Source organism: Nannobrachium achirus (assembly GCF_963921795.1).
Source record: "Nannobrachium achirus genome assembly, chromosome: 16".
Classification (NCBI taxonomy): domain Eukaryota; kingdom Metazoa; phylum Chordata; class Actinopteri; order Myctophiformes; family Myctophidae; genus Nannobrachium; species Nannobrachium achirus.
This window is the reverse complement of record NC_137823.1, coordinates 48284623-48312195: the sequence shown is the minus strand read 5'-3', so window position 1 is coordinate 48312195 and position 27573 is coordinate 48284623. Positions and strand designations below refer to the sequence as shown.

Below are 27573 nucleotides of genomic sequence, written 5' to 3'. Positions count from 1 at the left end.
GACACTCTCACCCGTTCCATTTTAAGCACTTTACTGTATAAAGCAATGCCGTGAATGAGCTTTTCCACATACAAAATGAAGCATTTTTAATTATATAATGTTAAGTGTCATGTTTAAGGGAATTTATGTTTTCATCTTTCTGAATTGGTTTTCAAGCTGTCGTAGCATGAACATAACAGGACCAGAAGGTCAGGAGGGCACTTGCCTGGAATGCCTTGCATGGGATGAGGAGTGTGGAAATCAGACATGGGAGAAGACCTCAAGAAGCGGCTGCTCGTAGCTACAGTGGAGTCAGTACTGCTGTCTGGGGCTGAGACATGGAGCCTCACAGCCAACAGGAAAGGGCCCTGGATGGAGTAAAGAATGATAGGAATGGCACTATATAGGTGTCACTGGGACGGAATACATCAGAAATATGGTCCTCTGTGGGGACCTACGATAAGTCAGACAAATTCAGACAGAGAAGGATGAGGCTGGCAGGGCACTGCATCAGGCACCCAGAACCAGAGGCAAGCAAACTGACACTATGGGAGTATGGGAGCCAACAGGGTAAAGCCAGGAAAGGCGAGAAGCACAGCGACAGCTCAGCTAACACTGGAGAGCTCAAGACCCTGATGTTACGATAGGAGCGTGTGGAGGGCAACAATTGTAGGACACTGTCTTATGGGGTCCATTCTTATAATTTGTCTGGAATTTAAACAGGGGTGTTGTGCTATATTACCGATGCGGATTATACAGTAGATGTGTCTGCTGTTTGACTGATGTTGTTTTGTTTTGTTTTGTTTTGTTTTGTTTTGTTCTGTTTATCTGTCTGTGTTTATCAGATTTTTCTTCTATTTATATATTTGTTTTAGATAGCCTGTATTCTCTGTATGTTTTGAGTGTTTTGGGTGATAATTCACTCTGTTTATTGTACATTTTATAATTGATGGATTGCACTGGAGGAAGCAATTACTAGTCTGCAAAGTACCAATTTAGATTTTAAATCCAACAAACAATGTTTAAAAAAATTAAATAAAAAAATAAAAAGGACTCTTCAATTTCATTCTTCTGCTTTATTTCAGATAAGTCAGTGTAGAGAGACAGGAAAACTTTATTTACTGTTTATAGCGTTACAGAGCTATTCCTCTCATCAAGATTATGACCGTGAGCTATTCCTTTCATCTAGCATCATGACCTTGAGAGGAAAAGCAGTTTCAAAGCCTTTCTCCATCCAAGAAATATAGCCTAACTCATACAGTACTGTACTGTATATGTCATGAAAAGGCCTATCTATAAAACGGATGCCTTTCTCTAGATAATTGCCTGCCACCTCTTCATACATGAGAGCCTCCATACAAGGGGGGCTGACTCAAAGCAATTGTTATGTTTTGATGGCACACAGGAGAGAGAGAGAGAGAGAGAGAGAGGGAGAGAGAGAGAGGGAGGGAGGGAGGGAGAGAAGACACTGATTTCAGCTGAATTTGGGGGCATACAGTACTTGCTAGCAATTCAAATTACCAAAATGTATCTGAAAATAAATAAGGGAGTTTGGGCTTTATTTATAGGTTACAGTAGAGATAGACAAGAAACATGGAGACGGAGATATGCAGCAATTATCGTCAGGGATGGGAGTCGAACCGCGATGAGCTGTCAGTCTACAAATCAGCCTAGGACCACTAGCCTGGACCACAGAGGTAAATAAATCATGTGAAAAGGATTTCCTTTTGTGCTGGCGACTTCTTCTTTTCCTCATGCATTTATTGAGCTGTGCACCATAAAGACTTTATTTAATTTGAAGTGTTGCGGGCTTTCTGCATTGTTGCAGTCTCTGTCTCTATTACTAGCCTGGACCACGTACTGGCCAGATGCCCAGGCCAGTGACATGGAGGTTGTGTGCATAGGCCTAACAGTTATCTCTCAGAAAATATATCACTTTGGGTGTATCTGTAACATTCTGTGAAGCAGCCTCACTATAAGCCTGAGGCCAAATGTACACGTTGTTGTATGACCTAACAGCGTTGCTTGCTGAAAGGAACTGAAGTGTCAAATGTTGATGCCCTATCACCCTATCACCATTGTACGACAAAGGGTAAATTATCGCTCTGCACTGGTCTTTAGAGAGAATGAAAGAAGAGCCTTGGAAGAGTCTCAGAACACTTGAGCTCCTCCATTCCTGTGCATGTCTTTTCCTTCTGACGCTCCTGTGTCTTTTCCTTCTCATTAACAGTCTGCCTGTGAGGTTAAGCCTGAACCTGTGCTCCTGCATCGGCCGTCCTAATTTGATGACAGTTTCTCTCTAGAGGGAATACACACCTGTGGTGGGCCATGTGGCTGCTTGTAATGTTACACTAATCTTATTATTGATAATGCCGTTGTCTGTTGCCTTAATGGACGCTATTACCATAGTAATTTCTCCTCATGACACTGTAGGCCTACATACAGTACCACACATTAATGTGCACTAGGCTGTTTTAGATAGCATTATCTGTCATGAGGTGACTAATTTGTCAAAAGGGGTCACTGAAGTAATTTCCTTGTTCTGTTTGACCTCAACGAGAACAAATCAATTCTATCTACTACTAGTTAGCTGGTCTACATGGGACAATGCCAGTTGGGAATGAATGCTCACTCGATTATGCAACGTTGTACCCATTGTCAGAGTACCCGTTGTTAGCCTAGAGAACTGACTCCTCCTGCCTTCTGATTCCTGAAAGGAGAGTCTGGTTTACAAGGCTAACCCGTTATACCTATTTGTCTTTGTCCCTACTGTATGGAGTTGGAGATCTCTGTTCTGTCAGTCCGTGTCCATTTCTGCCCATATATGGAGATCCGTGATGCAGGCATTGACACTAAGGCTTGCCCACCTGCCCCCGGCAGGTAAATAAAACTTTCGAGAAGGTGTTTGCTTTCAGGTTGCCCGACCGGGCAAGTGCTAATTTGAGAGGGGACGCAACCATCTACCTAACACTGTCTAAACTCCTGAACGTGGCCAGCCAATGTCTTCTGGTCTGTGGGATGTAACAAGTGTGAAACCATAGACAAATTCAATCATAGCTATATACAGGTATTTGGATTTGGAGGCATTGAGGTAGCCTATGACATTTTTTATTGCACAGCCCCAGAAAGTAAAGAAATAAGTGTTAAATTGAGCTGTAATTAAAATCTTATGCCTCTCATTTTACAATGGACAATTTACTTTTCGGGCAAGTGAGCATGACCCTCAGGCAAGTAGAACATGACTTGTACTTGCCCGACGGGCAAGTGCCTCTGAGACCTTAGTGTCAACCCCTGCGTGATGTCATCGTTATGCCTACATACAGTACACATCGGTTGAATCACTTGTTCTGGACAACCACATCCGACTGACTTCATGCCGAGAACGGCAATCCCTCGAATCCTTGGTGATCGGTCGGGCTGTTCTCGATGAAGGACAGCTACGCACACTCACATGCACACAGAGAAATGTGTGAATCTAAAGAAGGACTAGACCGGTGCCCACTGGGGATCACAAGTTCAAGCCTTGCTGAATGTCACTCTGAAAATCCTTTTATTTAATCCAAGGTAATCATAAAAGGATTTCTTTCTTGTAGGCCTAGTACTCATCAATAATTAAATGTGTGTGTGTGTGTGTGTGTGTGTGTGTGTGTGTGTGTGTGTGTGTGTGTGTGTGTGTGTGTGTGTGTGTGTGTGTGTGTTCACATAAATTATATTCAGATATAAAGTAGCCTCAGGCATTTTCTCTTAAAAAATTTCAAAAGACAAACATCACTGCAGGGCACTTTGGTGAATCAATCAACATCAATTCGGATGAGTACAACACTCACACAACAAAGGCTGTCTTGTTCTTCCGGAGGGATACAGTATTTGAGTTAAAAGAAACAAAAACTTTAGTTTAGTTTCATAAATAACCATACATCTAACTATGAAAGTGAACATTCCAGGCATTCAAATATTTAGATCTTTGGTTAGATTCAGAATTTTCTTTTAAGCCTATTGATTCTGTCAGGAATAAAGTAAATAATAGTCTCAGATTCATGTATTCAAATGAGAAAACACATTGTTCAGAAGCTCCTACTTCCTATCATTGATTATGGTGACATCATATAATATCAGAACACCACTGAGACACAACTTCATTTAAGTTAAAAGCACCTTCAAACTGGAACAATTCACCTAACGTACTGTTTTCAAAAGTTCTTTGCTTGATTCACCTAAATGTACTTGTTCTTTTTTGTATTCTTGGTTTATATATTGATTGTATTTTGATTTTGATAGTTTTTATTTTTATTATTGCGGGCTCGCTGAAAGCGCGCACACGTATGTTTATCTTCATTATTTATCTATCAGTCAAGTTCTCCTCAAAATGACGTAAGACACTGCCTTTGTACCGACAGTACAAAGGCAGGGCCCTTAGCCAATGACGTGCGGCCAAAGGGTAGATCTTTGTGCCCATATTATGGTGTGACATGCGAGCCCACACTGTTTCGTAGGAACAGTATTTCTAGTTATTATTATTATGCATAAGAGATGTAGAATGGTCTTGGAGGGTGTGAGAGCCCTCATATGTTTTGTGATGTTACTGTTGATTGTTGTGTGATTGTTTCTTGTCAGTGTTAGTGTGTGATGTGACGAGATGATGCATCTCAAGGGGTTTATCCTCCAATCAAATAAATTGAAATAAATAAAACTCCTCTGAGCGCGGCAGATCTCTGCCAGGCCTGGTTGCATACCCAGAGTCAGTCATGGGGTGCAATTTGTACGACAACGGTGCAACAGCTCATGTTTGTAATGCCCCCTCTGGGCAGAAATGAAAGCTGATTATGGAGGTGTATAACGCTTTATAACCCCCCTCAAAATGCGATTACAATTTGGGTAAAATTGGATGTTGAGTTGATGATATACAGTATGCTCTTTATTTAAGAAATAGGCCCACATCTGTTTGTATGTACAGTATGTCCCACCCCATCCCACATTGGCCAAGCTTCGCGGGACAAGTAGGTCGGGTGTGACTTATTATCGGTATTAGCCGGTAACACACGGGAGTCTGTCCACGTTACAATGTGCTAGACCCCTGGGAGATGGATTGCTGAGGTGGAGCGCCACACCATTAGCTGCCAGGACTTGGCATATGAGTTGGCGGTACCCAGGATCGAACCCATGACCTTGTGGTCCAAAGGCTGGAGCTCTACCGACTGAGCTACCCGGATTGATTGTTTGATTGATTGAAGAATTTATTAGAAGTTTGCAATAGAAAAAAGTACAGTTTCATGACAGTACAAATCACTGGTACAAGGTCAACTAAAAGGAGATCCTAGAAAGCCGAGGCTTATTTCCACACACTTTAAGTATCTCATATAACATTGAAAGACAGACGGATAGGACATACTTTATCTAGGATAATATCAGTTTCAAAAGCATAACATCAAAGGCAGAAAAAAAAGGAATAAAAGGGGGGGGGAGCATGGGGGCTTAGTCTATTTACAAGTCACAGGTAGTAGCTGTCTGAAGGTGACTTTTCATACCAATTTTGAAGGAGGCTAGGGATTTGCTCTCCTTTAAGGCTTGTGGAAGGGCGTTCCACATGTTGATGGTATAGCAGGAGAACGAGTTAGCGCCTTGTTTAGTGTTAAATCTACGTTGATGATGATTAGTGGAGCTGCCTCTGGTGTTGTGATCGTGAACATCCTTGACCTTTAAGAAGTAGTTTGCCAGGTACATGGGTATCTTGGAGGTGTAGTGAATCTTGTACACCAGGCCCATTGCAAGATGCTGTACTCTGTCAGCTACTTTGAGCCACCCCACGCTTTCGTGGTGATGATCGGTAAGGTGGGTCTGAGATGGAAGACCAAGCACAACCCTAATTAGTTTGTTCTGGGCTGTTTGGAGCTTTAACTTTAAGGCAGCTGGGGCGTCGCGATACCAGACAAGGACTCCGTAATCAATGAGGGGCCCAATAAGAGCACCTCCTAGTGTCTTTCGAGATTTAATATTGATCAGCGGGGCAACCCTTTGCAAGAAACGAATTCGTTGGTTGACTTTTTTGATTACCTTGGTAGTCATTTTTTCACTGGATAGGTCAGCCTCCAGGATGCAACCCAGGTAACCTCGCCCACCAGGCTTTCTCAGAGAAAAAGCCTGGTGTTCGTTCACAACAGGCCGTTTGGTTTCCGCCTAGAGCGCGGAAACCACTAGAAGAAGCGGCGTCGCTTTGATTTGGTTCCCACCGTTTGTTTCCCCAATACCTATTAAAATGTTCGAGTGGCCTAGTGTAGTCTTGCCAGTCGCTAAAAGTTGGACTAAAAGATGCATATACCAAACGAATTTTTCAAAAGCAAAACTACTCCGCATCAAGGAGTTTATTAGGTAGGCCCTAAAAGTATGTCCTTGAGTGCAGGGGAATATTTTGGGTTAAAACTGAATCCGGTTTGATCTTTCCGGCAAATTGTAGTCCTTTGAGTACTACAACGTGACGTTTTGGGGTTTCCGCTCCAGACCGGTTACAAACCCGAAAAGTGAAGTGATCCCAGACTACAACCCAGGTAGCAGATGTGTTTTTTTCTTTCAATCACAGTGTCACCTAATAGCACAATAGCACCACTCACTTCACACTGGGTGTGACTTTTGGTTGGGGTTCTTCCATGGCATTGTGCCAGCAGAGTTTCACTTATTGGTCCAGCTGTGCCCGAGATTAGCTGTACACTGATCTCTCAAACTGTCAGCAGCGCTGCCCTAAACATGTAGTGTTGTTGTTAGTAGGAATAAACACAGAAGCTTCTGTTTCTACACAAAAAAGTGTTTTTTCCCACAGGAAAACATTCCGTTCCAGCCTGGCGGAGACATCGGGAGGATAGTTTCGTAAGGAATAACAAGGAAGGCATAGCCTACCTCATCCCCCAAAAACGCTAGTCTAACACTGTAGTGTAATTCATTTAGCTGCAGTCGTTTTTCTAAAGTGGTTCCTCTTTTCAGAAGGACCATTATTCTATGTGGGGGTGGGGGGGTGGAGGAAGATAACAGATAGGGTCATATGCAGTTATCACCCATCTGGAACCAATAGCTATTCTCCCTGATGTACGTTCCATTACTTCTCTTCATTACAGCCTGTGTTTTACACACCACAGATTGTTTAATGTTGGCTCTGGGTGTTTGAGTCACCTGCTCTGAAAGAGAAAAAAAGAATAATCCTGGCTTCATAATGGATGAGGGTCTTTCAGCTGCTGTTCAACCAAGTCCCATACAAATCAATTGTCATGATGAACAACTATAAATGCTTAATATACTCTCAAACAATGTGTGTTTTCATGGGGAAAGCAGCCGCAAATCCAGAGAAATATATATATAAATACACACATGCATGTAGCCATGTACATCCATATATATATAATTACACACATGCATGTAGCCATCCACACACACACACACACACACACACACACACACACACACACACACACACACACACACACACACACACACACACACACACACACACACACACACACACACACACACACACACACACACACACACACACACACACACACACACACACACACACACACACACACACACACACACACACACACACACACATTTACTAGACAGTAGACACCCACATTTGTACACTCTCAGAGTTGAATAGAAAAGGCACTAAGGATAATTTACAGAGTAGATTTGTGTCCCAGAGATTTAAAAAACAACAACATAAAAGGTGGGTCCTTGGCCTAATTAATATCCACTGGGGGTCCGGTGTTTACATTAAAAAGTCACTGAGGCCCCTTTTCCACCCAAATAACTTTGGTTCTAGGTTCCGTTCTAGATTCTTGGAACCGTGGTGCTTTCATGGAACCTGCAGACATTTTTTTGGTTCCAGTTCCGAACCAACTTGAGTTCTTAGCCAATTCATTTTCTGTGGAAACACTCTAAACTGGTTCAATATTAGGCGGGGGGAAAAAAACGGAACCGGTTCAACCCCTGTTGAAAAGGGGGCCTCTGTGTGAATTCTGTAAAAGCACATACCGGTAGTTCAATTGGGTTCCAGGGAGTGGTTTGCGAGCAAGTCATTGCCCCTGTCTGGCAGTTACTGCCAGTCTGGTTGTTACTGGACTTTGCTTGAAGGGAACGGAAGGCTGCTCTCAGCTCAACTGATGTCCCGGGTGGTCTTGATGGGAACTCGGGCCCCTCTGGTGGTCCGTGAGCGCTTTTCCTCTCTACGCCAGTGGTTCTCAAACTTCTTTAATTTCAAGGACCCCCAGTTTGCATTAGGCCACGGCTGTCTTGACATGTTTCTTCTTGCTCTCCCCTCTCTCCTTAGGGTCCAATTTGGTTCCATTTGTACATTGTCTGATACCGACCCGTAAGTGTCCGTTTGGTTCCTAACTCTCAATAATTCAGCTGGGGACTTCTAGCGGTCCACAGACCCCGCTTTGAGAGCCGCTGCTCTACGCGACACAGCCCTCAACCAGCGTTTTCAGTGACCTTCCCTGTCAGAGAAAGGTCATGTTCCGTGTAATTCCATTTGTTATGTCTAAAAAAATCTGTCAGGGGTAATAAAGTTTCACTATTACTAACCACAAAGAAATGCGGAATCACAAGCGGCACCAAGCGAGAGATGTTAATGAAGACTAATGGGAAATGCTGACTGTGATCCCCTTAGGAGCATGCGCTCGCACTATCTCTCTCACACACACACACACATACACACACACACACACGCGCGCATGCACACACACACACACGCACACAAGTTGCATGCACTGCATTTTATGCTGCTACGCACACATGAACAGTTTATTCTGCACCAAGCTGGTGAAGGAAGATAAGCATTAGGCCATGTCTTGGATGCAGGATGAGGCTCGTGTTCAAGCCAAGCCTGTATGCATCAATGCCACTGTAATTCTAAACATGGCAAAACTGTCTATGGCTGAGAGAGTAACGTCATACTCACAGGGCATTGATATTATGCATAATAATATATTTGACTTGAATAATGAGTCTTTATCACAAACCAACACAAAAGGGATGAATAGCATAGTTGAGCTTATTGTTAACAGTCTCTTTTTCGCAAATGTATCCATGATTGGTATTGTGATGCAACAGCTTACACAGGCCTGGCTTGTGAGGTTCCTTGTGAGGTTCAAAACTAGAACTCTGGAAGATTCATGTCTCTTTTCCACTACGATAACTAAGTGAGCCGTGCCATGACGCGTACAATATTTCACATGTTCTGGAAGTGTTTCCATTCGTTACGGCTTGGATCACAATATGGCTCTCAGAACCCTGCTCAGGAGGTAGCTAGTATACTAAAATGAGTTCTGGGGACGCAGAACTCTGGGGGGGAAAAAAATAAACAAAAACAGCAGCTTTACAAGCTCACACGTCACAACGCGACCTGTTGAGAGCTTCTAGATCGTCTATTTTCGCTTGTTGGGTTTTAATGACGTACTTTCCCCCCTTCAGGGATGGTTCTGGTTATAAATGAAGCAAAAAAAAAACAAACATCACAGAACGTCACAGGCTATGGAAGGTTCTGGGTTACACTTCATAGTCAAAAGGATCCATTAGACTTTCATAATTCACAGAGCAGTGAGTTAAGTATCAAGATACTGCGAATCCCACTCCCAATTACTATATTGGCATCGTATTCAGAGACAGACAAATTATCAACTATATGCTAAAAGCCTACTTCTCAACCTCACAAAGTGGCTTGAGGAAGTCCCAGGCTAACCAATGTGGCTATTATGTATAAATATGATATGGCACAATGTCACCACTCATTGGCCAAACATGTTATTTATCTATAATCACCTGCTATTTTTGATTACGATCAACTGTTGTTTAAATGTCAATATTTATATATACATTTACAGAATACTGTATATCCGAATATAACATTTATATTTACTAGGCATACTCGAGGACGGCGCAAGTCTGGAACGAAGTATATTGGGAATGCATGACCTGTTGTCTGAGTACTCGCTGTATCCGTTGTTGTGTGGTACTGTACCTGTTACAACAGCAGGCTACTAATAAAGCTGGATATTATAATGAATGGGTTATTTATAAATGGGCCCAGCCTACTCAGGAAAGCCCTATAACTGTTTACCTGTTGTTGAACTTAATGTCAGAGTACCTACCTGTTGTACTCGTTGTCAGAGTACCCAGCGCTGTACCCACTACCATATGACCATCCACCAAATACAGAGATACGGGGATCCCTGATGTTGTCAAGACCTGAAATCATGATGATGACGTACAGTATAAGGGCATACATGGGAGACACATACCTGCAGACAGACAGACAGACAGACAGACAGACAGACAGACAGACAGACAGACAGACAGACAGACAGACAGACAGATATAGACATTTAAGGAGACACCCAATCCGACATCATGGTAATCATCACAATGATAGTAACAACAAACAAAACAAATAAAATGCATGAATCATTAAAGCAATCGGAAGATGCCTTCAACAGGCGTAATTCTTGAAAAGGAATTAGCTTACATGTTATATTTGAATCACAGTGTTTGTTAATGTTTGTATTTCATACAGCCTGAAACGGTAATTTTGTCAAATAGTACACACCAATGCAAGACATCAAATATAAGCTTAACAATTATAGAAAGAAAAACAACTACCATAGACAAAAAGGAACAAAAGACACAAAGAAATGGCACATGAGCACTCTGGTCATTGATCCCACGTGGGATCGATGACCAGAGAGCAAAAGTTGCACCATAGCAGCCAGAAATCCAGATCATATGGGAGCTTGTGTATTCTGTCCGTCATAACCGATTTGTTGCAACTTAGCAATGTAGAGCATCTCGTTGAGACTCTCTTGAAACATGCCTTATAAGCATCTGTTTTTGGTGGGAGGGAAGGGCCCTTGTCTCATCAGAGCAACCAAATATTGCCAAGCAGCAATCTGGCTGAATATCACTTTCCAAATGTCTGGAAACCAATTTAATATTTATTCCCAGAAAGTGGTTATTAACGGACACTGCTAGAAGAATAAATGTGACAGAGAAACCTCATCTCAACGCAATCTATCACACATAGGGGAGACTGGTGGGTAAGTGAGCCAGGGTTCTCTGACAGAACATATGGCCTTGTTTACTTTAAATTGGAATACTTGTGTAAGGACATTGTTGGATTGATTTTCTATCACTGCTATTCTTTATTCGGATCCCCATTAGCTTCCACGTTCACTAGTCTTCCACACAAAACAACACAAAATAAAAAACAACATACAATATACAGTACAAACAACAACTGGCACTCGACAGTCTAGACCACTTTTCCACTGGGCTTTTCAGCACGGAAAGGCGTGGTACGGCATGGTAAAGAACAGGTTCTGCTGGTGTGTCCACCTCAGCCCGGTCCGGTTGTAACCGTGCTGAATCGCGCTCATGGGCCTGGTTTATGATACCAGGCACGGCCTGATTGTTTTTTAGATTGATATTCATATGCATTTGTTATATTGTTGTTGATGTTCTGATATGTTTATTATAGTGATGTATTATCTGCTTATTGTAAGTCGCTTTGGATTAAAAGTGTCTGCTAAATGCCTAAACTGTAAACTGTATGAGGAACTGGGCTGATGGGAGGGTTCAAACGCGTCGGTAATCACTCATTGGTTAAATTACACACGGGTTTACCAGCGCCTGAGCATCGTTGTCGAGTCTCTCCGTGGGAAGGAACCCTTCACAACCTTTCGTCTTCCCACTGCAGCCATAAGTTAGACTATTAAAATATAGAAACAGACATTAAACAGCATGGACAAAAACATCATTTCAGTCGTATCATCCCTTTCATCTCTTTTTTATTTGTTTGAGTGTTTTTTTTAATTGTAACGATTACTCACTGTTGACAGTTGAACACAGGAGGCAGATGGTTAGTGCTACATGTTCTCATGTCTCTTCCAGTTTTGTTCTCCCTCTTGCTCTTCTTCCGTCCTCTTTATTCATTATGAATCCTTTTTACTTTTTAATGTGTCTGTAACTAAATGAGCTATATAGGGCAACTCAACAGTGCGCAAGAGATTCCTGATGTCTTAATGTAAAAGTACTATACTATATAAAGGTATATGTTGTTGTCTGTGTTCTTTTAATGAATGTTAACGTTTTTATTTCAGTTCCTTTACTTTTAAATAAATTCATTCTGTGTTTTTCCGCAAGTGACTCAGCATTTTTCCCAGAGAAGTGTTTGTGTTGCAGGTTGTGCCGGTTGTTATGGCAGCAGTACAACATCCTGTCACCAAGGAAATAGAGGGATGCGTGTCTGCTAGGCAGGATAACAGGGCTGTCTCGCTCTTTCCCGCTTCACACACATGCACGTCGCACGCACTCACACACACGCACGCACGCACGCACGCACGCACGCACGCACGCAAGCAAGCACTCACATGCACTCGCACGCACGCACGCACGCACGCACGCACGCACGCACGCACGCACGCACGCACACACACTAAAACCTTCAGTTTTTAACAATACAAAATGAGTCCCCACTTTTCTTGTGGGGACTCGCAATGTTATCACAACATAAATGTGTCAAATTTGACTATGCCAGTAGTACACTGGCACAAGACAAGTACACACAGACACACATAGCTGCACACAGTTTGGAGGTGAATTGTGATTTGGAAGTGTTTTTGGTTAGTAGCACCGTCGTTCTTCAGACCACTGCTTCACCAATAACTGTCGGGGCCAGTGACAGATCAGGACATTTACTGGAGGTCTGAATCCAGTGGAACACACAGGGTATTTAAAGAGAGAGTTCACCAAAATAGCCTGTTTTCTTCCCTATGAAGACACAAAGAGTCTCCTCAAATTATTGGCTTAGGAATGTGACAAAAAGAAATAGGAAAGTCTCCATGGGGAAAAAGTCATTTTGGGGTGAACTATCCCTTTAATGAACTCCAGTGTGCATCCTACAAAACTGGTTCTCAAACCTTTCCACGTCAAGGACCCCCAAATTGAAATGGATTTGGCCACAGACCCCCATCTGAAAAGATTTTGTGCCAGGGACCCCCATACAAAATGTGGGTTGTTAAAATGTTTAAAAGAACATTTTTGAACATAAAGGTCTTTTACTAACAAAGTAACAAAGTATTTCTACATTGTGGTATTGCTACTTTTACCTACAGTAAGTAAAAAAAAAACACCATCTGCAGCTCCCTGTTGTGGTTCACCCCATTTGCATTCTTTGATGTTTTTCTTTTGATGTGTTTCTTAACAGGGTATGCAGAACCTTTTACACATTGATATCAAGTAAATCAGCATTTTGATAAGCTAATTTCAGCCTCACACTTTGTAGCTTAGTCATGTGCTTGTGTGCAAAAACTTATGCCTCCTGTACATCAAGGGGTGTGCACATAACCATAACCCATATCTCTGCACAGTGAACAGCATAAAGTATATAACTTATATAATTATTTTTCATTACACTATAAAATGTAGTTCTCGTCATATTTACTGTTCTCTCTATGATTGTTTTCATATTGCATCTTTTTTTTTTTTATACATAATTTGGTAATACTTTATATGAAGCCCACATTTATAATGCATTATGAGGGCATTCATAATGCTTCATAACTACACTCATAAACACACGTAATGTTTTATGATGCACTATATCAACAGTCATACAACATCATAATGACACTTATAATGAATTATAATGACTTCCAAGTGTTCTATGGATGCTTGCAACCCATCATTCACACACTGCCAATTGTCTAATGTAATCCTGGGCGCTACACCCCCTCTGCCAACCTGGGGAGAGCAACGGACTGACCTCATGCTTCCTTCTATGCATGAGGAGTCCAAGCCGTTTCTTTTCACCTGACAGGGGGGAGTTTCCCCGACTGGATGTAGCGCGTGGAAGGAACACGTTATTCCAACCAGTTCCTTTCCCCTCCATCAGGCGCCCGATGTTTTTGTGAGGGTACATTTTTACCCTAGGAGACACGGGGAGAACATGCAAACTCCACACAGAAAGGCCCTTTTGCCAACCCCACCCATGGTATGTATGGACACTGATGGCGCGGAGGAGAGAACACACCCCAAGTGCCCACACTGTCCCCGGTGGGAATCGAATCAAGGACCTTCTAGCTGTGAGGCGACAGCGTTACCGACTGCTCCACCGTGCCCCTTTCATATTGCATCTTAATGTATTCTTTCATGATGTGTTCTTCTACTCTTCCGTTTAAGGTTTAATCTGCAACACGATTTTACACAATATGTAGTTGCTTAAAGGGATATTCCACTTTCAAAAACACTTTTTGTCATTGTATGGTCTAATCAGGCTTGTATGAACACCCTGAACAGTTTTCAATTAGCTTGATTCAGTATTTAGATATTTGATGTAAAAGTTACCAGGCCCGACACGCCCATGCCTCTCCCCACACACACTCATTGTAACTTCAAACTCCATTTTAACCATGATAGATTATTTAAAAACACCCATTATTTTTTCTGGTGACTCATACTACCCTCCTAATACGTGAGCAGGCCGTGTTTTTTCCATAACGTTTTTCATGTCTTTTTTATATATTTTTATTGTATTTAATTTTTTCCATTTTCACAAAGAATTATTCAAAATACATGAAAAACGTTATGGAAAAAACACGGCCTGCTCACGTATTAGGAGGGTAGTTTGAGTCACCAGAAAAAATAATGGGTGTTTTTAATGAATCTATCATGGTTAAAATGGAGTTTGAAGTTACAATGAGTGTGTGTGGGGAGAGGGCCTGGGCCTGGAGGGCCAGATAACTTTTACATCAAATATCTAAATACTGAATGAAGAAAACTAAAAACTGAGGGTGTTCATACAAGCCTGATTAGACCATACAATGACAAAAAGTTTTTTGAAAGTGTAATATCCCTTTAATCTCTCTCTCTCAGCTAGGGGGTCTTTAGCCTCGTAAACCTTCTCCTCCTGTGGCTACATTCTATTTGCTCACCAGATCGATTCAGAATTGCAGGAGCCTGGTTTACGAGGCTTGGGGGTCCTTGTCTTGGGCTGAAAAACCTTGAAAACCCCTGCTCTATGTCCTCCCAGGGGGCTCCTCAATGGCGGGTGAATCAGTTGGATACGCGTTGGATACTACAGCAGTGACAACACACACGTGTGTGGGGGGAGGAAGTCATTGGCATAACGGCTATATTGGGGAGAAAAAGGTGTAAAAGGGCACCAACAAAAAGGACTGTATTAGGTGGGTAAAGTAGGACAGTAGCATTCACCACAGGGAATCTGTAAGAATTCTCGGGGAGACAGGATGGCAACGGACTTTACTGATGATTAGCAAAGCACGGTGACGCACAACTCAAATAATCTGCAGGTAGTGAACTGATTACTTAAACTAAGGAAAATACATTCTAAGCTCTGTTTCTTGTGTTTTTCTTTTTTCTCTCCTTTCTCTGAACTCAAAACGAGGACTCAAGAGCACTGATAAGCGCACTTATGCAGAATGTCAATCAAATTTGTTCACTCAAACGAGGGCATTTTGTACAACTACCGAGAATGGGCAGTCAGGTGGGGCATGCAAACACACTAGTCGAAGGCAAGTGTGGATCAGAAAGAACACACAAACATTTTATCACGCAGGCAGGATTACAGTCATACAACTTATATTTACATCATATTGCATGTAAAAACAATCTTTAAAATGTCTGTTAGTCAGGCAGTCAATATGGGCCTTGTACTACAGTAAATAGGCTGACGGGCCAACATATTTTAGCATTAACATACATTAACATGCATCCGTAGTTCTTGCAACCTAGCAAGAACTAGGGGCCCCCGGCCGGTTGTCGAGCCCCTGGGCACTGGCCCCATTGGCCCGGTCCATGATCCGTCCATGCTCCTTGCTGTATCAGCTTCTCCACCATGCGACCTTGTGACTCTACACTGTAGTGTAAATAAATTAGACATGTCTCTGCGATGCGCTGCGAGGATGTGGACCGCCGTACAGCCAAGGATCAGGAGGATATACTGGGAAGTGTAGCGGTGTTGATTTCGTCGCCTAGAACTATGACGAAAAATGCTCGTCGACTAACTTTTTTCGACGGTTAACGAAAACTAAATAAAAACTAAATAAAAACTAAGCTATGATGACTAAGTTTGGTTGCACTCGGGTAATAGCACACCTATTTTCAGCACGTAATCAAGTGTAAAATCGGGCAATACGACACCATCATGCCCACCAAATTACCTTTTCGTCGACAAAATTAACTGTAGGTTTGGTCGACTAAAATCTTATGATATTTAGTTCACTAAAACTAGACTACAACTGAAACATTTCACAACAAATCACAATTTGCTGTAAAAATCAACACTGAAGTGTAGACTAGAGAGGATACCCACGCCCAGCCTTTTATGATCAGTGCACCTTAAGCATGTACTTTCTGTATGATAATAAGCCATTAACACTCAAGCCCCTTTATATTTTGCTGTACAACAAATAGTGAAAATTGCCAGATCTGCTATTTTCTCATTTTTTGCAAACGTTAGCAATGTTTTTTTTTTACATTATCTCCTATGCCAGGTTGAAAGTGGAACAGAAAGTGGAACAGAGGAACAGTGACAAAGAAGACAGTAGGCAGGCAGCATTGTCAGTTAAAATGAATCACACTTAATCCTGCCAAAGACAAGTCCTTAATCATTTTTCTCCAGGATAACACAAATGTTATTTTTATAGTGTGTCAACACTAACCACAAGTGATGAAACGGTGCTGCTTGTGAAAACAAGGCAAGTGATTCTTGTACCTTGAACAAAGCTAGGGGTTCAACCACGTCTCAAGCCAATTTCAGGCTTACCCTACCCGGTGTATCTCAGGAGTCATCAAAGCTCGAAGGAAGGAAGGAAGGCATTGGAGCATCTCGGACAGTTAAAGCCTTTTTTAATAGCAGGGTGCGAGTAAAAAATAGCGTGACAGACAGCGTTTCTTCGTCAGGTTCATGACCTGACGAAGATGTATAGACATTGAAACATTGTCACTCTTTTTACTTGCACCCTGCTATTAAAAAGGCTGAGATGCTCCAGTGCCTTAATTCCTCCTGAATGATTCTTGTTACTTTTCTCTGCAATCCTGTACAAAAAAAAGAAAAAGAAAATGCACCTAACCCCTAGGCCTAATTGCTCCCCGCTCTTCTGAGGGAACTGAAGTTCCTCCTTGGGATAAGCAAGGTGTGTAAAAAATTATAATAATAAAATACAAATAAAAAGTAGGTCCAAAGTGCTCATGTAAACACCTCAGAATGGAATAGAATATTCCATTCCACTCCATTCCGAATTAATTTTGATTCTGTTTTTTAGGGGTAGTACTGTATATGCCGTTTGAATCGGAATATACTTTTATTCAGCTTCCATGTAAACAGTTGCGTATGAATCTCTGTTTGGAATGAGTTCATTCTGAATGAATAAATATTTTCCATGTAACCGCAACCATTGTCTCTCCAGTCAAGAGCCAAGACTGGAAGAACTCTCCGTAGACTCAGCACAACATGCCCACCTAAATGCTTGATATACTTCATTGTGTGCGGTGTTGGGCTCCAAAAATAGCAGAGGGTAACAGCGAATGAAAACGGGACGGCGTAGCATCTATTAACCTCTTGAGCCCCATTGCCCCCGCCGGCGGGGGCAAAAGGTGTTGACCTCTGAACAGCTGTCAATAAATCAATAGACCAAATCAAACTACAATTTCTTTGTTGATTATTGTTACAGTGCACCTACAGCATAGTAATCAGCTGCCATTGTACTTTTCATCCATACATTACTCCTATTACAGTATTATTACTACTTATTGTTACTCGTTTTTATCATTTTTCACCCTATACTTTAACATTACTAATATTACAGCACTACTCTCACTAAAACATCTGTAGAGTTTACATAGTTTGCAATATATTCATACAATTTTGCCTATCAATTGGTGACACCTTGGTGAACAATTTTTCTATTCAATATTTATGTTTTAAATGAGGTCTTGAGGCTCATTCACTATTCAGAAGGCAACATTTCCATAGGCGGAGGTCTTTTTCAATCATCTTTTCCTTGGTAAATGATCACAGCAGGACAATTTGGTCAGAGAAATGTGATGTTTTACACTGCATTTGTGAATTTTCAGGGGTTAGCTGACATTTGGTGAGTCAATAGTAGCCACAATCATGGTAGTTTTGTGTCCACAACTGTTCCAATTTGGGCGTAGATTTTAGGCGGATTTTCCCCCTGGACCCCCGTGTCCATCTTATGCCCATATATGGAGATCTCTGTTTAGTACCCATTAGCATAGTACTTGGAGTCCAGTCTATGTCAGTACTATGATGTTGGGCATAAAATGGATATTCGGGATCCGTAAGCCCCTCCCAATTGCACATTCAAGGGGTCATCTGAAGCTCACACCCCAAATCTGGGACCATTAATTGGTCCCAGGTTTGATCTATCGCTCCACCGGTCCCGCATCTCGCGGAACAGTCCCGAAAGAGCAGTGAGCAGCCATCTGGCACTCTGGGAGCAATTAGGGGTTAAGAGTCTTGCTCAGGTACACATCGACAAATCCTGGCCTGGCCGGGAATTGTACCTGGGAATTCTGGCTCCCCAGGCAGGCTCACTAACCACTCAGCTACAGGGTTGTCTGCAGTGGATAGGCTACAGTATACAGTTAATGTTAACAAGCAACGTGGCCACTAGCCAGACACCGGCTAGTGTCAGTGACTGATCATTCTCTCGAGACAGAGTCTGTAGCTAGTAGTCCCTCTTCAAAGGAAGAGGGACAGACCGAGTGGGCGTTCCCCTTTCTTTGACGATGGCTTGCCAGATTGGTTACTGATTGACTGGCAGAGTGGTGGAGGAACAACGCACAGTGAGTGTTGCCAGGTCAAGTTGCTTGTAAATAATGGTGGTTGCAGTTGTGAGCTTGTAGATCGCATCGGCTATTTTCAAATAGCCGATGTATATAGGATTAAAGTGCTCATGTGTCCTATATTCACTTATTTTGGGCTTTTGTTCATAGACCTGGTTGCTTTTCCTCTCGCAAAATTTGGCAACACATCCGACTATTTAGATAATGGTTATAGTGAGAACTTACAGAGGCTATTTACTTAAGCTTGTATGGCCTAATTGTATTTATTTTTGTGTGTAAAACATTTTTTATGAGCTTTATAAATAAAGCACTTTGAAACTGAAGATGGTCAATGCCAATGATAATAATAATGGACAACCACTGATCCAACTGACTTCCCAATTGGTACTGCACTCCCGTGATACACATTTGCAAATTTGAAGTGAATCGGCCATATTATGGTTCTCGAGATATGAAGGGGGACAGACACAACTCTGAACGTAGTAGGGAAGTGCATTAGTTGGAAATGCATGCCTCACCCAGTCATGTCATACCTGTTGTACTTATCAGAGTACTCACAGTACTGCACCTGTCTGTCTGTGTTGTATGGCCAAGGAGATCACTATATCTGTCAGTCCTTGTCCCTTTTATGCCCATATATGGAGATATCTGTATCTGTCAGTCCTTGTACCTTTTATGCCCATATATGGAGATCTATGTATCTGTCAGTCCTATCCCTTTTATGCCCATATATGGAGATCTATGTATCTGTCAGACCTTGTCCCTTTTATGCCCATATATGGAGATATCTGTATCTGTCAGTCCTTGTACCTTTTATGCCCATATATGGAGATCTATGTATCTGTCAGTCCTTGTCCCTTTTATGCCCATATATGGAGATCTATGTATCTGTCAGTCCTTGCCACTTTTATGCCCATATATGGAGATCTATGCATCTGTCAGTCCTTGTCCCTTTTATGCCCATATATGGAGATCCCTGATGTCATCAGTATATGCCCATACATGGGCATGCTGATAGGCCCATATATGGGCCTATTGGTTTAAGGGGCCCTCCCTTAAACCAATTGTAATATAGGATGCCCATATCATATGGAGATCACTATAATTGTCTGTCTGCCTGTGTCCTGTTTATGCCCATATATGGAGATATCTGATGTCATCAATATTACATCATGCACAACCGGTACTCCATGTATGCCCATATATGGGCATATTGGTCGGATAGGTGGTTCTGGACAAACGCACATCCGACCAACTTCACACCGGGCATCGCTCTCCCTCAGGTCTTCAAAGACATGCACATTGAGTTTGAAGTCAATCAGTCAGTTGGTTCTCGAAATACGCGAACCAACATCAGAGATCTCCATATATGGGCATAAACAAGACACAGGCATACAGACCTGAATCTCCATATGGGCATCCTATATTACAGTTGGTTTAAGGGAGGGCTTTGTGCACTGCAGGGGCCTGAGAAAATCGGCATTGTTAGGCATGCATGGCAACGCTTTGTGTTGTACTGTACAGTATGTGATGTCAGAGTGATGTCAGACAAATCTACCTGTATAAATAGGGCAGGTAGGGTGAAGACATTTTATTATTATTGATGACCAAGAGAGAATAAATAGAAATAGAGACAAAGCCAAGGCCAAAGTGAGAGCCAAGAAGAATATACATTTAGGATCATTTTACACTAAGCCATGTCTCCACGGTATGCCTTGGGCATTCTCTATGCCTTGTGCATTATTTGTGGATCCCTTCTCCCGCTGCCTTGTAGCGCATTCAACAGTCGCGACAGCATTCCACGAAAGACTGTCACCTACCACAACGAGTTGAAGATGTTCAGAGAGGATGGAATTTCGAACTACACAACCATGCTCATGAGAGAGGATTTGGGTCTGCTGCTTCTTGGGGCCAGAGATGCGATCTATGCCCTGAATATCGACGACATCACTGACAAGAGGGCTGCAGAATATTGGCCAGTTACCGAGGATCAGCAGAGGAAGTGTGCGGAGATCTGGGGACGAGATCGCGAGGTGGAATGCCGCAACTACATTCGGACCCTGCACACACTGGATGGCAATAAAATGTATGTGTGCGGGACAAATGCTTTCAGTCCCAAATGCGATACCTTGACGTATTCTGATGGAAAGTTGAGTCTGGAGAAAGAGCTGGAGGTCGGTAAAGGGAAGTGTCCCTACAGTCCTTTCTATAGTTCCGCCTCCCTTATGGTTGGAAATGACCTGTATTCTGCTACAGCATCCAACTTCTTGGGCACTCAACACCATTTCAGCAGGTTCAGCACGCCTGCTTTGAAGACTGAGGACGCGTACTCTTGGCTTAACGATCCCAAATTCATCTCCATGGACCAAAGTGACGGTGAAGGCGATGATGATAAGGTCTACTTGTTCTTCAGAGAGGATGCTGTTGAATATGGCTTGGACAACAATCCTGTGGTGTCAAGAGTGGCTCGTGTCTGCAAGGGGGATATGGGAGGAGACAGGATCTTGATGAATAAATGGACTTCGTTCCTGAAGGCTCCCCTCGACTGCTCCGTAGAGGCCGGCAGCCTGCCCTCCCTTGTCCAGGATGTGTTCCTGCTTAAACGCCCCAACTGGAAAGAGAGCGTCTTCTATGCTGTCTTTACACCTCAGCCGAGCTCGTCACAAATGTCCGCAGTATGTGCATACAGCGTGTCTGACGTCGAGAAGGTGTTCAATGAAGGGGCTTTTAAGAAGCGTGTCACAGTGGAAACAATTTGGCAAAAGTGGGTGAGGCTCATACCCACTCCGTCATTCGAGAACAGACCAGGAACTTGCACCCAGGAATCATTGGACCCTACGAATGTGAACCTCCAGATGTTCATCCGGGAAAAGCCCTTCATTGATGAGACTGTTAGGCCACTCACAGGGGGCCCGCTGGTGGTGAAAAAGGGGCCCTTGATGACTCGGATTGTAGTGGATACTGTGTTGGCACTAGATGGAAAGAGATACCAAGTTATGTTCATCGGCACCGAAAACGGCTACGTTCAGAAGGCTGTGAACTACGCTGGGGAGATGTTCATTATTGAAGAGATTCAGCTGTATGAGGACCCTAATCCTGTCAGGACTCTGCGCCTCTCTTCCAGCAAGGGACAGCTATATGCAGGATCAGATGTTGGTGCTGTTCAGATCCCAGTCAGTGAATGTGGTCGCTATGAGTCCTGTGTGGACTGTGTCCTGGCCAGAGACCCTTACTGTGCCTGGGACTCCGCCTCTGACCTCTGCCGCCAAGTCTCTAGCTTGTCTTCCTCTGACACTGCCTTTCAGAGTCTAAAGGAGGGGGACATTTCACAATGTCCTCGTCCAGACGAGCCAGCCGTAGTAGCTGAAGACGTCACCCTGGTTCCAGGGAACAACATTCTCCTGCCTTGCCAGCCAGACTCCAACTTGGCGCAGGTCCACTGGCGTTTGTCGGACCGAACGCTTCACTCTGACAACAAGTACCACATCTACGATGGACACCTCGTCATTCTGCACACCTCAGAATCAGATGCTGGCTTGTACACCTGTGACTCCGTAGAGGAGGTCAATGAGAGACTCTACAACAGGACCATGGCAGTGTATCGACTACAGCCCCACATTGGGGGGCCGTATTGCAGTACTAATATTTGGTTAATATTTTCAGTGATGCTGCTGGTGCAGGTGCTGTCTTTCTTGACCATTTTCATTTTAATCCATTTACGCCCGAGGCCGATTCCAAGGTCGCCTTCTGAGGCCTGACCCAAGTTTTCTGATTTTTTTTTAATAGTATTCAAAAATTACAAAAACAAACATGTTGCTACATACTGTACATGTACTGTACTACACAAAAATGTATTCCCCGCCTGAGAGGTAAAAGCACAAAAATGTGTTGCCTTCCATAATGTGGAAAATATTTTTGGAAGCTCTTGAATACCACTATAGGCCATCCACTGTTCAACTACTGAAGGGCCTCATGTTGTGAGCTTGTGGAATTGTTTTTGGTGTGTGACACTTTGTTGTACCTCGCAGCATAAATAAGGTATTATACAGTATGCTGAGGTCAGGATCAGTTTTAGGGGTTGTGAGTAAAGAATTGTAAAATTGTAAAAAAAAAAAAAAGAATAAAGAATAAAGAATTGCTTAAATAAAAATGTCTCTCCCCGTTTCTCTTTCCTGTCCATCTACATTTAACCATCAATAGGCAAAATAAATAAATATATTAAGACAAATAAAATAAAATAAAAAATAAAGATATACAGTACAAGGAAACACATGTGGATAAAAGAGAATACAAACGATAATGCCTTGATATAAAAGTAGATTTGTGATTTAAAAGATGACAGATTGTTCATACTGTATGAAGGACTATATATTACTACTATATTCCTTTCTCCAAAGATTTGTACAACCGTACACTGTTGACTTGGGGCCAATCATTCTGATTGATGTATGGCGGTGCCTCTCCTCTAATTTGCAAATGTGTTGTTTGTAATTTCTCATTTGGATCGCAGCTTGGATCAACCACTTTATGAACGCTCACTTCAAACACTCATTGTTTCACACATCTGTCAGACGAATGGCGTAGGGCTGTTAGATTTCACTGCTGCCTGCCATTTAGGTCAACAGCTGAAACGCACGCACGCACGCACGCACGCACGCACGCACGCACGCACACACACACACACACTTGCTTACTGTGCTTACAGGGATGTGTTTATAGTTCATGGTGTTCTGACTACGTAGTGTAGCAATTAACTTGTACAATCCAGGTTTCATCTGGGTGTATTATCTGCTGGTAATGCAGATACAATAGCGGTAATGTACCTGCATCAACCAGTTCATCAAATCAATGAACACATTATTATCTTTGCGCCACTGTTACCACAGAGACATGGTTTGGTTTGTTCTTGACTTGATTCTCATTGCTGTGGCCGCTATTGTATGACACCATTGTCCTCCAGGGATCAATGAAGGTTTATCTTACTTTATCTTTGCTTTACATTGTTTATCTTGGAACCAGTGCTGAAGGGTTGCCATTATTTATCCTTGAGCCAGTTTCCAGGAACTGTTTTTAATCCCTGCTATTACCACAGCATTATAGGGAGGTCTGGGTGAAAGTCATGTGCTTTACAGAGTAATTTGAATTCAGCAACAAGGAAGTAAAAAAAGAAAATAAGTTAACACCTGTCTCCTCCCTAATGAAACACCTATTCAGGACACAGAGCAAAAAGTTATAAATCAAAGGACATTTTTCACACAGTAAAAACTAAAGAGGTGAAAGAAATATTGAATACACAATAATTTAGGAAAGGCTGCAGTTGTGACCTCATGTGCACTTTCCTCATATTGTCACTGTTGGGCAGAAACAACGTATCTCCAAGTTTCCAATGTGTACGTTTTTTCGTAAAGTAAAGCCCTGCTTCATCATACAAGACTGTTTCGCAAGACTAGTGAAAATAGCAGATTTACAAGCACACGTTGTGTGCTTGTAGTTCAGCTATTTTCACTATTTTAAATAGATAAAAAATGATAAACACAAAACGAACGGTTTTGGACATACAAAGTTTCCACCCGAAAACGATGATATTTGAATGTGATAGCAACTCACACCCAACACACCCCACACCTCTATTAACCTGCAGCCCATTCATGTGCAAATGATGACCTGCAGTTCATATTCAGCCTCACGGAATCCAAACATTGATACAAGAGATAAAACAGGAATCAAAAGTGCATTAAAGCAGCGGAGACTTCAGGAAGTCGGGGTCCCCATTAATGCTCACCAACAATTAGTTGTGGTTGTAGAGTGCGTCATGCAGCATTGATGGTAATGTGATTAATACAAAATCTGTATTCAAAACAGTACAGTGCTCACGTACTGTATAAGCACTGTTGGAAGAAGTACTCTGATTATTTTACATAAGTGAAAGTAGCAATATCACAATATAAAAATCCTAAGTCCTGTATTTAGAATGTTACTTGAGTAAAATTTAAAAGTATTGTCATCAAAGCTATATTACCGAAGTAAACATTTTGTCAAACCTTTTCCAAAATTGCAGATCTATGAGCTCACAACGCGTCACATCACAACACATTGTGAGCTTGTAGAACATCTATTTTCAAATAGCCAAAGTATACAACGGGGCTTATGGGGTTAATGTACAGTATGTTTTGTTATAATAATAATCTAAATCCACAAATTAACTTTATACTAAAGCTGTCAAATAATTGTGGTGCACTAAAAAGTGCAATCCTCTGTGATGTAGTGGAATAAAATTGTAGCAAAGTAGAAGTACTTGAAATTGTACTTAAGTACAGTACTTAAGTAAATGCACTTAGTTTCTTTCCGCCACTGTGCATGAGGGTGTTCATACATTTTTAATTAAGATGAATTATGAAAGCAGATGTTGGAGAACAAAAAGAAAACAAAAGTTTTTTCCAGTTGAGTTTCACTTAGGCTGTCTCCCCAACCCTTGCTTAACTTTTTAATCTAGCACTTTTGTCTCTCTTTTTTATTTGTAGAGGACTAATACAAAGCAAGTCTTTTTATTTGCACAGTAAGAAGGTAACAGGTGTGTAGGAGAAGAGACAACTCCCGCACACTGTTTTCAAATGCAATTAAAAAAGGTTTTAATGGGAATAACAACTCGGTCTGTTAGTCTCAGTTTGACATTAAAATCATCAACTGGGTATAAAGTGATTCTACCAGCGCGCCTCAGCCTAATACGGCTGGTCCGGTGCGTCACAGGAGCACGGACAACAGAGGAGATTGACACTTGAACTACTACATATTTTGATTGTCAGGACATTGTTATAACGATCATTAAACTCACCTATCTCCCCGACTCCCTCCCCAGTCAAAGTACAGAATTTTAATGAATGTGGAAATATGTGCAGAATTTGCTGCAAATTAGGTGACTTAATTGAATTGACCACGTTTAAAACAATATTTGTGTGCCAGTGATCACTCTCCCCTGTGCCAATGTTATTGCGACCGTAGGTAGCAGTTTACTGTCAGAACCGGCACAGCTTGTCCGTATGTATGTACTGTATACGTGTAACGCCTGACACTGTGGTTTCCCTGACACATCACTGTGACATCACAGGTGACATCACAGGTGATGTCAGATACTCAGAGCAGAGATCTCCATATATGGGCATAAACAGGTGACATCACAGTGTTAAGGATCTCCATATATGGGGATAAAAGGGATTGTATCCCAGATGATGCCCTGTTAGAGAGATCCCTGTGATGCCAGATGGAATAAATCCCTTTTATGCCCATATATGGAGATATGGAGATCCCTGTGATGCCAGGGGAACAATTCCCTTTTATGGCCATATATGGAGATCCCTAATGATGTCATCGATATACATCACTGGCCAGTTGGCCAAGACATGGCGTAACCTCGGCCTTTAGGGCGAGGGGGCTTGTCGCCCTGAGGTGTATTACTGGTAATATATGTTATATATAATGGGAGATAATGGAAAAACAATGATTGTCCCCAAAAAATATTAAAGCTACTCCTTTGTATTATCATGTTTCAAAGAACTTACAGTATATGGATGGACCATACAAACAAACTGGTACCAAAGATATTTCACCACCTTATGTGTCACAGACTTCTGGTCTGGCCCATGGACTATTTCTACTGGTTATACAGAATGAAAACCTGCCCTCCAGCAATTTGATTCATTTCCGTGTTCATTTCATGTAAGCGGATGTAGAAAGATGGCGGATTGAAAAATATAGGCTTCATTGACGGTCTGTAGAAACCAATAGCGTAACGCTGTCCATATTGTTTTTACAGTCTATGAACTGTGAGCTGTCCATGGTGCTGAGCAGTACAGCGGACAGGTGAGCTCTGTCCGTGGTTCTGAACAACATTAAAGGAGTAGTTCACCCCAAAAATACTTTTTTTTCTATCGATTACTCATGCCATGGAGACTTGAATTAAATAATATTTTTTGTTTTTTGTCGCATTCCTAAAACAACAGTAAATTTACCCCCCATTGATTCCAGATGGGGACCCAAATGCATTTGGACTCAAGAATGATTGAACTCAAGTCTCCATGGCGTGAGTAATAAAAAGTCGGGGGACAATGATTTACGATTCTGGCCCCCTGCATGTTTACGACTTCTAACGGCGCTGAGTCGGCTCAAGCGGACTTCGCACTGTTTTTACTGGATGCCAACGAGGTGTTCAGGTGCAATTGTCCACAAACTCCACCACCTCCCCATTTATAGTGCTTGGCACCGAGGGAACTCGCTTGGTCGTGCGGAAGTCCACCACCATCTCCTTGGTCTTGGTTGAGCCGGAGGTGGTTAGCCTCGCTCCACTGCACAAAGTCCCTCACGACACCATCAGCTGTGTTGTCGCCATGCAGAGATCTGACTGACCACCACTGTGTCATCTGAGAACTTCTGTAAATGACAGGTCTTGGAGTTGAAGCGGAAATCAGATGTGTAGAGAGTGAACAGGAAGGGTGAGAGGCGAGCACAGTGCCCTGGGGGGCCCCCCAGGGCACTGTGCGGGTGCCCAGTGGGGGGCACCCATACTGCTCACCAGCACATCAGACTGACAGCCCTGCAGCCTCACATACTGCGTGCGGGTGCCCGAAAGGTAGTCTATGTCAGGGACGTGCAGAGAATGTTGGAGCAGGGCCTTTTGGTGAAAATATTGAAAATATTCAGCTATTTTCACTGCTTCATACCGCACTG

The 27573-nt window shown here is 42.4% G+C and overlaps 1 protein-coding gene across 1 annotated transcript; it reads left to right on the top strand.

Annotated features, from left to right (window-relative positions):
• Window positions 1-467: 467 nt before the first annotated feature.
• Window positions 468-27251, top strand: LOC308301094 (semaphorin-4E-like; the record flags this gene model as incomplete). The annotated part of the gene is made up of 3 exons (XM_080744992.1): window positions 468-616; window positions 20627-22488; window positions 27100-27251. 3 exons carry the CDS (start codon window positions 468-470, stop codon window positions 27249-27251), a joined length of 2163 nt encoding a protein of 720 aa, XP_080601118.1.
• Window positions 27252-27573: the final 322 nt, after the last annotated feature.